Below are 14,408 nucleotides of genomic sequence, written 5' to 3'. Positions count from 1 at the left end.
ATAAATCAGATTTAGTTAAATAATTTCTAAGGACAGGCATACAGTGTGATAATATGTAGCCATAAAAATTATGGAGAAAGACACTCGATTTAGTGGTATGGAAATACATTTGTGATAGATAAGGGGAACAAAACAGGTGACAAAACCGTGTCTATTTCAAGACCTGTTTGTTATGGGTTGAATTGTGTCCATACCATACACCCCAACCCACGATTCATATGTTGAAGTCCTTTCTCCCCGCATCTCGGAATGTGACCTTATTTGGCAACAGGATCATTGCAGATGTAACGGTTAAGATCCAGACTGCAGCTGGACGGGCTATAATGCCATGTGACTGGTGTCATATCAAAAGGGAACAATTTGGACACAGACAATAGGAGAACACCATGTGAAGACAGAGGCTGAAATGGAGGCAATGTACTATCTACAAGCTACAGAACACCAAAGATTGTTAGCAAACCACAGAAACTGCGAGAGAGATATATGGAACGGATTGTCCATTAAGGCTCTTAGAACGAACCAACCCTATCCACAATTTTGTCTCGGACTTCTAGCCTCCAGAAGTATAAGACAATAAGTTTCTGTTGTTTAAGCCACCCACTTAGTGGTCCTCTGTCAGCCCTATCAAACTAACATATATCATTTTTGAAGGAAAAAAGTTACATGAACAAAAACATTTTTCAAAATGTCACTATTAGTTATCTCTCAGGAGAAGGATAATGGTAATTTTTATTTACTAGTGTTTGTGATTTTAAATTAATAAATATATGACATAAATAAAATGGCTTCCAAATAACATGTCAAAAAATCTACCTAGAATACATATATACTCAGTATGTTTGGATCATGTCAGGCACAGAGGAGGCAGCGGATCAGATAGACATGGTTTGAAATCCTTCTTTGGTCATTTACTCATAATTTCTCTAACTTTGGGCAAGGAACCTTATAAGGTGACTCTAAGGTATTAATGAAATTATGTATATAATTAGGTAGCACTGACATATACAGCCTGACACCTAGCAAGAGACTTTATTTCTTTAATAGTCCTTACAGTGATTTCTTTATTTCTTTAATAGCCATTACATTCATTTCTTTAATAGCCATTACAGTGAATTCCCACTATCTACAAGAGCATTGTCCTTTTTTAAAACAAAGAAGTATGCTATTCCTTTTGGAAAACAGCTTCTCAAATTCATGGTCACCTTGCCAAAGCCTGCAGGCAACCTGGGGCTCCAATGTGTCTGGGACACTGATCTCAGACTTGACAGTCCAGTCTAATCATTCTTTTTTTGCCAACCACACCTGTCAAATTTTACTATCCCACTCAAACTCATTTGGGTTATGTAGACCTGATCTTTATGCCCTTTAGCATGAAGAATGCATGTGTGCACGTATAAGAAAGAGAAGGAGAAGGAAAAAGAGGAAGGGAGGCAAAATATCTATGAACATCTAGAAAAAAAAATTATACTTCTGAATTTTCCAATTTATTACTTCTATACATTGATGGTAAAACATATTTTGCAGGAAAGAAGGAAAGAAAAGAGGTATTTATTGAATGCTTGCTATATGTCATCACTCTTTGGAAATGTTATCTCATTTAATGAATATAATAGTTCTGCCTGCTAGTTATCATGGTTTTTACTCATATAAATAGGAAAGGACCAGAGAGGGTAAGTATGTCCAAGTCAGTCACAGAGCTGACAATCAAACCAAGTATTTTCTATGTTACCAAATGAAGGAAATGTAGCAAATAAAGCAATACATTAAAAGATACAAACAAATCAGCCAGCAATTTAAAGTACCTTCAAAAGAAGAGAAAGTATAATATTTACACTTCAAATTTACCTCCTGTAAACAGATAAATTTAGTGGTTTCCCTTAGAACAGCCAGAGTTTAATACCACTAACAATTTCACACATATTCCTTTTAATAAACCAATGAAGTACATGTCTTTTAAGATAAATTCCAAATTCATATATAATAATTGTGCTTTTGCTTTCAACTGTTTCATAAATAGAATTTGCAATGTGATTCTGCCAACAAAAGTTCTTACATAAATTCTAGTAGAGGATTATGAAACATGCAAATAAGCCTCCCCCCTTTCCTCAAACAGCTGCAGCTAGAGATGAACATTAAGGGTAACGCACCAGGCATGGCACTTATAGGAAAGATTCCCTGGATACCTGAGCTCTCATTCTCCAGAATCAGCGATAGTCAGCCTTTTCAGCCCTCAACAGCACTGAGTCCTCTTAGGAACTTTCATGCATATTAGCTCATTTTATCCCAAAACATTGCATTAAATTATCCCCATCTTACAGCTCAAGGAGATGAAGGGATTCATCCAAAGTTTTTCAGGCATTAATTCCTTTTCATCATGTAAACATATTTTTGATATAGGTAAAATCCCTAGAAATTGGAAGTTCAGTAAAATGGATTTGCCCATGAACACACCCAAGTTCTGCAACTGAACCCAAGCTTGTTGCTCTAAAGCCAACATACTCTAAATCATCATCATAATCCCCACTCATTCAGCTGCCTCATTTTTCAATTTAAATATCTCTGGGATCTCCATTCTTCACTCAGATCATGGGCTCATGCCTAGTAATTTCCTGGTATCACTCTTTCTTCCAATCTAAACCTTCTGCTTTCTCAATTCTTCTGGCTCCCAGGAAGGAGCCCAGGAGAAGGCCAACTGTCTATCAGGTGCAGGCAAAACCATCAGGTGAATTAAGGGCATGAGAGCACAGCCAGGCAGTCTCATGGTAGACCAGATGGATATGTGAGCACTTCTTGTTAAAGCCATAGGGGGTATGTCTTTTCATTTGGCACATAAATCCTTCAAAACAGCAAATCCAAAGAATGGCAGCTCACATACACACAAAGGGCAGACAAAATTTGTTTGCTCCTTCTATCTATATCCATAATGGAAACTATTTGACTTGAAAATTTTTTCAGGTGTCTAAAAAAGAATTTAAGTGTTCACATCTTTCTAAATATCCAGATCCTTTTTGTATCCTATAGAAACTTCATAAGCATGTTTTCACAACACATTCCTGAACCTGAATTTCTTTATATAACAGATCAGTGAATAAAGATCTTGTTAGAAAAGATACACAAGATCAGCAAAATTTTCTCATGGAATAGGAGTATTTTTGAGGAATAGAAAAATTCCTGGGTGGGTTTGGATATTCCTCGTCCTTACAGGGAGTACTGAAATTTTTTGTGTGTTCTGGCAGCTTGAACGAAAAGGGACCTGAATTGGGATTAAGAAGACATGACTTTAAGAAGGAATGATATAGATTGTTCCTACTGTTTTCAGTGGAGAAATCATTTAATTTTAAGAGCTGTGGGCAGTTAGTGATCACGATTAATGAGAGGTAATATGAAAAAATGATTAAGATGAAGGAGTCTGGCATCCAATGGACTGGGTCTATCTATTCTGGCTCTATCACTTACTAGCTGGATGACTTTGGGCAAGTAGTTTGAGCTCTCCAGGTCTCAGTTTCTTCATCTGTCAAAAGGAGTTATTGCTTGGTTCTTCAAAGGTGATTGTGAGATTAAATGAAATAATCCATTATAGCATTTAGTAAAGTGCTTATCTCTATGTATTTGTATTCCTATTAGTTGTATACATTTTATGATCATCTCACAATGTTCTTCCAACAGAGAGATAATAATAGAAATGAAAACTGATATGGCAAGTATAAACTGAGCAAACTTTATATTTATACTGTCCTAGAAACGTTAAGTGCATTTGTTGATAACATAACATCAGGTTTAACAATCTCTTCTTTAGATATAGTTAGGAAGCCTTAGTATGGAACCAGACACTCTGCTGGGGGTTTTGCAAATATTAAATTACTTAACCCTACTGGCAACCAAAAAACATGACTCTTAATAATCTTCTGCGGACCCCAAGTAGCCACAGGATTATGTAGTCAGCTCCACTTCCAATGGACGGAAAGAAGAGCCAGTTTTCCAGGATTAGGCTCATGCTATAGCCAGCTCCTTTTTTCATGGTGATTCTTGCTTGTTAACCAAGTCCTCTCTTCCCCTCCCTCAGACAGCACCTATCACACCAGGCAAGCCAATGACTCTTCCATGAGTAAAATATTCCGGACAAAAAATTTAATTGGGGTAAGAATATTAAACTAAAAAACAGTATACATTAGGGTGTTTCTGTTTTCTACCACATGAATAAACACAAGAAATAATTAACTTAGTAATTAGTTTTCTAACATGAAGGGCCAGAGCTCAATTAACCTACCAACAGATGAATAAAGATGAAGTTCATGGGGTTTGAGGGAATACATTTTCCTTCACAAGTGGATTATCTAATCACAGGCAAAACCTCATCATTCCTTTCAGGAAGTGGTGATGAACAAAATGGCACAAGCTCATAGAGCCTTCTGTGCTGAAGGGCCAAAGGTACATCCCTTGAATAACATCATCAACGTAAATCCACCAAATGATCGTATCATAGAGAATTCCAGGAATTCGGGTCCCAGATCTCAAAGATGCAATACCTTCTCCTTGAGAAAATTGGTAGTGCTACCTTAATCAAAGATGTACTCGTGGAACAAAATCATCTACTCTTCCACTACACATGTAAACATCTCACTGTGTCTAATGTGCCCATGACTGCAAGAATTACCACTTCCACTCTTTCCCTGAAAGAACGATCTTGGGAGACAGGTTTTTAATCTCATGATCCTTTTTATTTAGGCTACGACACAACTAGTTGTGGACATTTGATCCATGGATAGCAAATCCATAGCCTGATATGGCCTGGGGCTGATAGCTGGGTCTACCCTGATAAAATTATTACTAAGCCAATCACATTCTTTCTCTTAGGACATTAGATTAGAATCAGGGAACCAATAAGGTAAATACGAAAGAGAAAGGGAACACACAAAGAGAGCAAACAGGACAGTGGTCAAAACACAGTAATGGCAATACTCTTGGTAAGGCAGTTCTACTCAGTGCCTTGACACCAGACCTGAGATCTGAGCCTGCTTCAGTCCTCACACTTTTGTTGCTGTAAGAATTCACCTCCTTGGGCGCCTGGGTGGCTCAGTGGGTTAAAGCCTCTGCCTTCGGCTCAGGTCATGATCCCAAGGTCTGGGATCGAGCCCGGCATCAGGCTCTCTGCTCGGTGGGAAGCCGGCTTTTCCCTCTCTCTCTCTGCTTGCCTGCTTCCTCCTCTTCTCTCTCTCTACCTACTTGTGATCTCTATCTGTCAAATAAATAAATTAAATCTTCAAAAAAAAAAAAAAAAGAATTCACCTCTTTTACTGTGCGGTGAGGATGCCTACAACTGCCCTCTTCCTTTAATAGCTGAGTCAGTTTATGTGAATTACTCTCCTCACAACCAAGAATAACACTAAACAATTATGTCTATAGGAGCCCTTATGGTTCCTCTTCGCAACTAAGATCACAAAGGGAAATCTACACCCACATCCAGTGCGTTCTAGAAGATTCGTTTATTCAGTCTTTTTTCTCTCTCCTCCCTCTCTTCTTCCTCCCTCTTCCTTCAACCGATACTTACTGAGGACCTACTGCCAGATGTTTTGAGGGATTTGTAAGTGTCCCTGGAGTTGTTCTTACCATGTGTCAAGCACTGTGTTAGATATTTAGAATGTACTGATGAACAAGACAAACAATATCCTTGTCTTCATGGAGCCTTTAGTATGGCTGGGAAGCCAAAATGCAAACAAGTTATTAAAGAATGTATTCAGAGAGCCAAAAGGAGGCTGAATTCTGGTGGAACCTGCCTACTTAGAGAGGTCCTCCCAAAAGATGTGACATCTCAGCTGACACCCGAAGGGACAAAAGGAATTTGCCAGTTAAATGGGACTGCACAAGAAGAGAAAGGTGGTATTATATGCAGAGGAAGAGACACGTGCAAGGTCCATTAGATCAGCAAGAAACCATCACCAGTCCTCCAAAACATCTAAGAAATGTGAAATGTATATAAGAACAAGAAACCAGATTTCAGTATGAGACCTAAAAAGGGTGAGGATGGACCTCCCCCCCAAGTTTTGATGAGGCATCAGTTTCAACTGGCAGCACCATTTTTTTCTTGTAGGTTCCAAAGACATCAAAGGGACTAGAGCAGAGGCTTAGAGGGTGGTTGGTGATTGGGAAGGTCTCAGCCACGCTGGGAGCAGAGATAAGGCATTCACACTTCATGCCTCAACCTTCATGCTATGGCAATTATCTTACGCTGTCCAGAGTCACTTAGACTGGAAAAAAAGCAATTATTTACCAAAACTATCATCAGGATCACAATTATCTTTACTTTTGGGGGACACTTAATAGTTTACAAAGTGTCTTAAATGCTTAATCTCAATTAAAATTTACAACACTATGAGAACTGAGAGATATTGTCCCCAATATTCACCTGAGAAAACAGGTTCTCAAAGAATGGCTAAGCTAACAGAATGAACAAGAATAATTACAAATACAGTCAAAGTCAAATATATGCCTGCAGAAAATGAAGACTCAAAGGAAAATCATGGTTCTGTACACACATTCCTTTGGAGACTATTACTTTTTTCCATTAACACGTGACCCTTTTTTTTTCTTACCTGGATCAGGAAGAGGCATAAATCCTCTCAGGAACACAGAACTAAGAATAATGTCTCTACTCGAGCATCAGGGCAGGATTGCTACCCTGCTCCTACCTGAAAGACTCCAAAGTGCCAGGTACAGTTGGGTATTAGGGTGTCGTCAGTAAGTGCCTGAGGTTGAGCCTATAAGGACCATCATCTACAACCTGGAGAATTCAGCTGGATACATGTAGCTCTTCTAAACATAAACAATGTCTATAGATTATAACTTGAGAAAGATTAGGAAAAACCTCTCCCTGCATCTTAACAAAAAGACACCTGAGAAGCAAGTGCCTGTAACTCTTTCATGAGACCTGTTCCTTTAGTTTCAACATTTGCCTCTCTGCAATGTTCTTTGACAGGCAGATACTCCAAAGGCAAGTCCCTGGAGAGTCACTTATGCTATGGAATAAAACAAAACAACCATGCAAGTATGGTATACAGATAGAGGGGCTCTAAGAGGTATATGCAAAGAGAGCACAGATTTTCTACTTCAGAATTTTGACAAGACCCTAAATTGCAAGAGTTTGCCATAATGTTCTAAATCACTTTTTGATGGATTTTTTACTTTCTCCTTTTTCATCATCCCCAGAATCACCCAAATCCTTATCATCATTATCATCATCAGCAGCAGCAGCAGCATCTTCTGAATTTGTTGAGCACTGTTTATAGCCCAGGCACTGTGCAAAGAGGTTTACTTTCATTAAGTCATTTAATCATTATGGCAACCCTTTGAAGGACGAACTATTATCAATCCAATTTATAGATGAGAAAAATGAAGCAAGCAAAGTTAAATAACTTGTCCAGGTTTACCATACTAGTGAAGAATAAAATCAGGATTCAAATCCATAAGTAATACATTTTGCTTTGTTTCTATATTTGTGGGGCCAAACACCAACTGTCTTAATAAACTTGGAAATGCATTAAGTGATGAGTCCAATACTATATTGGGGAGTTGCTCTTTTATGAAAAGTGTATTTATTGATTCATATTCCAGTTGCATATGATTTTTGTCACTAATTGAGAGGCTGGAAAGTTATAATTAAATCCACATTAATGGAGCTCTGAAATTACATCAGACCCTCAATGACAGATTGCTGCTCATAATTTAAATAACTTGTATGTTAGAATTCCCTGTCTTGTTTATACTTAGGGGGAAAAAAAAGAGTTGTCTGACTCATGCACACAGATTTTTTTTTAAGAAAATAGGAAAAACGACCATAAAATAAGATTAAATTATTGGCTTGATAATCAGAGTCCTTTCCCATGTATCTTAATTGAAAAGATACTGATTTTTAATTAGAACCAACTTTATCTTGTTAATTAATAACCAACAGAAAATAAAACAATATAAAAAGACAACTGATGTGTGTTATGTTCATCTCTAAATGCGAACACTCTTTGGCATTTTCAGAAAAGACTTCAAAAATATATCTTAGTGGGTGAGATAAATACTGCAAAATAGGATAGTATCTGCCTTTTAACGTTTCTTTGAGGATTAAGAATAAGGTACAGCAGGTGCCTGCCACATTGAAGGACGCAACAAAGTATACCATTTAAGAGAAGATGGTTTGGAGGGAGAGTGCTCAAATCTTGGCTTTGCCATTTCCTACAATTTTGTTCTTGATGAGTTAGTTAACATCCCTGAGCTTCGCGGTGAAATGGAAATGTTAGTCATATAGATTTGACATGATGATGTATTGAAGGCACTGAAATACCGTCCCTCATATGAAACTTGCATGAGAAAAGTAGCTCTTCTTACTTTTCTCATTAGGGTTTTAAAATGGTGATATATTATATAATATTACATTATATTATATTATTGCTTTATTTTGTTATACATGATTGTAAATGCTATTAATATCAAGTAAGCAGAATGATGTTTGGAAAACATAGTTTAGAATTTAGATTCAGGGATGAAGATTATGCAAAGCAGGTGTTTTCATGTAAATAAAGTAGTAGCCCAACAGCTCCTGTATCAGATACACTGCAACTCTGGATTAGCTGGTCTCCTTTGGGAAGGCAGAATGGAACTGTGAAGTCCAGGGTTGTTGTAGAAATGATATAATAAATTTGAGATGATGTCAAAGAATAAGAATTAGAGGAATCAGGCAATGTGACCTAGCAGTTATTTCTAGAGGGATGGAATCTGGGCTGCAGCATCGTGTTATTAGAGGACTATGCCAAATGTCATTTGCAGAACTGAAGTCCTGTTGATGCCCTTACATCTGTACCAGTTCTGGTCCTGGATGACAGATATGTTTGGGTCCCCACATTCCATTACACATAAATCCACAGGTGGAAAGCCACAGCCTTGTAAATAGCAGAGAGAAGAAAGAATGTACTGACAATATTTTTCAAAAAGGAAAGAAGAAGAAGAAGATGACAACGATGACCAAATTCCTCCGACTGGCAAAGAACTAAAGTAACAATATAAGTTCTCAGTGGACACTACCAACTTAGTGTTTCAGAGTAAGTCTAAGAAATAGGATAAATTTAATTTTTTTTTTACCATTTCCAAATGATGTTTTAAGAAATTAGCTGAATCTGTTCTATCATCAAGGAATAAATGAAACAGGCCACTGGAATCAGTGCTATATCCTAAATTTGGGGTTTGATTCAAAACACAGTGAGAAGTCCCTAACCTCGCTTAAGTAGAGATCAAGAATTGGGAGTTTTGCTTGAAGGTCTTTGAAATTAGCTAAAGTTTTCATTGAAGGCCTAACTATTATTGTACATTGAACTTTCAGTCTACTGTATCCATGAGCCTTTCCTAAGCAAGGAACACATAAATACAGTGCATTTTCCCCCTCAGGCTATAAATCCAAAAGCAGAGGTTGTCTTTAGAAGTAATGCCACTGCATAGTATCAGTCCACAAGGCATCATTCAAAATATGAGTTATTTTAAAAAATAACTCAAGTGTACAACTGTGGACAAATGATATGCCTATGATTCTTCCTACATACCACAGCTTTCCTTTACTGTCTCCTCTCCCCACTGCAACACAACTTAGATGCTTTGGGAAAAAAATCAATTTTAACAGTTTGGTGGTATACATTTGTTTTTCTCTGTGCTCAGACAAATCTCTCTGTTTCTCATACATACACACATAACTGTATTTCCCTTTTCTATTTTTTAAAGATTTTTTAAAAATTTTATTTGTTGGGCGCCTGGGTGGCTCAGTGGGTTAGGCTGCTGCCTTCAGCTCGGGTCATGATCTCGGGGTCCTGGGATCGAGTCCCGCGTCGGGCTCTCTGCTCGGCGGGGAGCCTGCTTCCCCCTCCCTCTCTCTCTGCCTGCCTCTCCATCTACTTGTGATTTCTGTCAAATAAATAAACAAAATCTTTAAAAAAAAATTTTATTTGTTTGAGAGAGAGAATGCATATGCACGTGTACAAGCATAAGAGGTGGGGAGGGGCAGAGGGAGAAGAGAAAGAGAGAAGCAGACTCCCCTACTGAGTGCAGAGCCCTACATGGGGCTCAATCTCACAACCCTGAGATCATGACCTGAGCCAAAATCAAGAGTCCAATGCTGGGGCACCTGGGTGGCTCAGTGGGTTAAGCCTCTGCCTTCAGCTCAGGTCATGATCCCAGAGTCCTGGGATGGAGTCCTGTATCAGGCTCTCTGCTCGGCAGGGAGCCTGCTTCCCACCCCCCACCTCTGTCTGTCTCTCTGCCTACTCGTGATTTCTCTCTCTCTGTCAGATAAAGAAATAAAATTAAAAAAAAAAATCTTAAAAAAAAAAAAAAAAATATTCCAATGCTTAACCAACTGAGCCATCCAGGCACTCAACTCTTTTTCTATTTTTATAAAAATGGTATTATGATCTATATGTTAGTTCAAAATCTGATTGAATAAATTCATTCAAAGAATGAAAGTCACCTTCTTCCATTTAAAAATTTATCAAATATTAAGAATGAAACCCATTTTTTTTTTTTTTTTTTGCAGTTGACAATTTTACCAAAGACAATTACATATACTGACCTCCAGGTCAGTGCATACTAATTTAACTCATTCTTTTTTTTTTTTTTTTTTTTTTTTTAAGATTTTATTTATTTGTCAGAGAGAGAGGGGGAGAGAGAGCGAGCACAGGCAGACAGAATGGCAGACAGAGGCAGAGGGAGAAGCAGGCTCCCTGCCGAGCAAGGAGCCCAATCCTTGCTGGGACTCGATCCCAGGATGCTGGGATCATGACCTGAGCCGAAGGCAGCTGCTTAACCAACTGAGCCACCCAGGCGTCCCTAACTCATTCTTTTTAATGGCAGTATAATATTTCACAACATGTGACTCAAACAGTAACAATTTTCCTATTAATGGACTTCCTAATTGTTTGCAGTTCTTTCCTCTACAAATGCTGTTGCATCAATATCCTTGAGCATATATCTCTACATACACTTTTATTTCTACAGCATAAATACTGAAAAACAAAAGGATTATGGTTCAAAGATTTTAAAGAGTACCAATTTAAAGCTGCTTTCCATAGAAAAGGAGAAAGTGGAGTACTGGTATGCTCTGTCCTATCAATTTATACCTTTTGCTGATCACTTACTGTTTACCAAGGACTGTGAAAGGCACTAGTGGGGAACACAGAGAGGAACAGAACAAATGTCCTGCTGTCTAAGAGATCACTCTCACTGTCACCACTCCTACAGAAAAGATGCCTCAGAGCAGCTCTTCACAGCAATGCATACACATAACATATATTTTCCTTCGCTCTTTCCGCTCTGTTAAACTTTCTCAGTAATGAGCCTTCTTCCATTTCTCTGCTCTCCTTTCTCTCTTTCAGCTCTTTTAAAAGGTAGATCAACTAACGTAAATGACTTTTTAAGTTTGGGGGGTTTTGTTGGGGAGTGGGGGGTTAATCCCTTAGTTTCTCTTCCATAAAGGAAAAGCTAATCACTGATTTGCAAGCAAAAGCTCTTCCACCTTAGAACCTTAGAGGCCTAGAAGAGAGAGATGACTATAAATATTTTAGGTGTAATAAATGTTCTACTATTCCTCTCCCTCTCTTCTTCTTTCCCTCCTCTCTTTCTCTCCCTCCCCCCCCCAGGATCTCCCCCCACCCCATGCCACACACACATCAAGAAAAAAACAACTATAATGCAGTGTGATCAATTCTCACGAATAAAACATAGTGGAAGCCCAAACAATAGGATGAATCATTCCATTTTGGATACAGAAAGGGGAAAAAAACAAATAGGAGAGAAATCCTCATGGAGGTAATATTTAAACTGAGGTTAAAAGACAAACACTTTTTCTAGGCTTGGAGTGTTAAGATGGAGAAACAGCAAGAGCTTGATGGTAAAAAGTGCTTTTGAGTTTGGGAGGGAACCTGGATAGCTTATGGTGGTGGTCCTCCAAATTTAAAGTGCACAGGAATTATTTAGGGAGCTTGTTTAAAATCCAGATTCCCAGGTACCCAGCTACCCAATATTTTGAGCTGATGTCTGGAAGTCTACATTTTAAACAAATTCATCTGGGTTTCTTATATTTTGAAATATGCCAGCAGAGGTGGTGTGGTGAGTAGTGACATGAAATAGTGTTGTCACAGGACTGAAAAGAATATAAATTAACGTGTCAGATAAGTGACAATATGAGACAATAAGAGATACCAGAAAATGATGTCAATTCTTTGAATTGTGTTTTGAGAAACAACGTCTTGGCAATGGAGCTATTACTTTGATCAAAAACCTCTACTCTTCCACAGGGAATGTTTACTGAATGGCTGAATGAATGAAGGAAGGAAGGGAGGCAGAATTCTGAGAAAGCCAACTGGAAGTATCATAGACTGCGAGCACTGTTTACTTTGTTTAACCCGGCCGTAAGGAAAACTGTTTTAGAATGGCCATCCCAGAACAAGGTTCAAGACTTCCAAATGCTGCCTTGATGTATGATAAATTGATATATCTGTGCATTTTTATGCAGGTCCACAGACAAGGCAAATGTGATTAGCCTGTGGATCATCTATGTAAACACGCACCAGGGTTGCGTCGCCAAAGCCAGATCTTAGCCCTTAGAGCTAAGATCTAGGAGGACAGAGCATGCTCTTACATAACCTCCGAGCTAGTCAGTGGTAGGGCCTGTGATTAATGCTACATGACAGGCTTTGAACTTTCTGTTCAGATAGGTCTGCTTGCCCCTCAGAGCTCCTAGCAAGAGGGAATGTGCGACCTGCAGATTTCACTCTGAATAACCATCATCTAAGCCAACACCAACATTGCTCTGTGGCCCTGTGTGACTACTTCTGTGCCTCACTCCTAGTCGATAGGTTGCCATAGGGCTGTCACAGTGTTTTGTTTTGTTTTCCTTTAAGGTGGACAAAACAGAAGAGTAACAAAACTTCAGAGAGCACAGTGGCCGAAGAGAGCTAAGCAAAGAAGACTGGGAGCTGGGGAGAGGTTCTTCTGGGAAAAATCGCTAGAGCCCTCGAGGAGTGGCCAGTAGAGAAATTGTAACAGGGAAGGAAAGAGTCCTGCCCTTCCCACCAACAGCATTCACAGCGTCCCAGCGCCTCCGTGGAGCTCCCGAAGGCCAGTAGACCACAGCGCTTCCTGCATCCCAGTCCTGGCGGGTGAAGAGCTGTCCCCATGCTGATCAACTTTCGAGCTTGGCCAAGTGGACGCCCAGCCTTCAGAGAGTCCCTCCTTTACAACCTTTACCTCCCCCCACCCTGCCCCCCAAACACACACTCCCGCCCTCCGCAGAAGTGCAGGTGAGGCCGAGAGCCCAGCGGCGGCTCCCCTATCTGCTGCGCTCCCCACCTCCCATCTCCCGGGGAGGCTCCAGACAGCAGCCCTTGCGAGTGTGCCCGCGGGAGAGGAGATGACACCTCGGAGCGCTTGCAAATCCGGTCCACACTCCCGCCGCCACGCGCGGTCCCTCCAGCCCGTCCCCGCCAGCCCGGAACGGCACCTTCGGAGAGGGTTGGTCTCTGGCCCCGGAGCAGAACTCAGGGCCTGCGGCGGCCGCGAGCGAGGACGCCCCTCCCGACCTCTCCGCACCTGACGGCTCGCTGCCCGGCTCCCCTCCCCGCACACAGCCCGCACTCACCAGTTCCAGGGCTCGCAGGAAGGCAAGGGGCTCCTTCAGCGCCCGGAACGTGCCCGCGGAGGCCAGCTTTGGACGGACGACACGAGAGAGAGAGAGAGAGAGAGAGAGAGAGATAGAGAGATAGATGGCATGAGGAAGGGGCTGCGGCGCCTCTCCGGACCGCCGGGTCCCCAGCCCCCGCCGCCCTGCCCAGGTCCGCCCTACCTGACTCACGGGGTCCATCGCTCGCCAGCGCGCGGTCTTTTCCTTTTCCGATGAAGTTCGGAGGGCGCTGCAGCGTTGTCCTCGGGGCCAGAAGCCCCGCTTCGGGGAGCGCCGGAGGGGCGAGGCCCGGGGCGGGCAGGAGGCGGCGGGGCCCCGGAGAGCGGTGCCCGCGCGGGCTGCCTAACGTTCGGGGGGCCGTGCGCTCCGCGAAGCCTGCGCTCCGGGGCGACGAGCTGAGCCAGTGGGGCGGCGGGGAGGGGGCGCGGAGGGGGAGAGGCGGCGGGAGAGGGAGCGCCCGGCGAGGGCTGCCATTGGCCAGCTGCAGCCGGGAGGGGAGGGCGGGGGGCGGGCGACGCCGAGCGCCAGACTCCGGGCAGCCTCCGGCGCGCGCGCCCGTCCCCTCGGGCTCCGGGGAAACTTCGGGGCTGGAGGGCGGGGAAAGCCGGCCGGCTCCATCAGCAGCGTGGTTCCCAGACCGAAGAAGGGGTTGCAGGTAAGAGAAGGGCACCTACCCCTTACCTGGGCACGTGTGTGTGGTTCC

General features: G+C 41.6%; 1 protein-coding gene across 1 annotated transcript in view; it reads right to left on the bottom strand.

Moving 5' to 3' along the window:
* Positions 1-14,148, bottom strand: part of SYNPR (synaptoporin) — a 313,963-nt gene extending 299,815 nt beyond the window's left edge. Inside the window, exons 1-2 of the mRNA XM_032324244.1 lie at positions 13,868-14,148; positions 13,664-13,729 (exon numbers count right to left, since the gene is read on the bottom strand). Of these exons, the coding sequence (XP_032180135.1) occupies positions 13,664-13,729; positions 13,868-13,885 (84 nt within the window). The 5' untranslated portion in view covers positions 13,886-14,148. The remainder of the gene's footprint in view (positions 1-13,663; positions 13,730-13,867) is intronic.
* Between the last annotated feature and the right edge of the window lie 260 nt (positions 14,149-14,408).

The sequence above is a fragment of the Mustela erminea genome, chromosome 1 (assembly GCF_009829155.1).
Source record: "Mustela erminea isolate mMusErm1 chromosome 1, mMusErm1.Pri, whole genome shotgun sequence".
NCBI classification, from domain to species: Eukaryota; Metazoa; Chordata; class Mammalia; order Carnivora; family Mustelidae; genus Mustela; species Mustela erminea.
The sequence above is the reverse complement of the archived record's forward strand: the minus strand, read 5'-3'. Positions and strand labels throughout refer to the sequence as shown.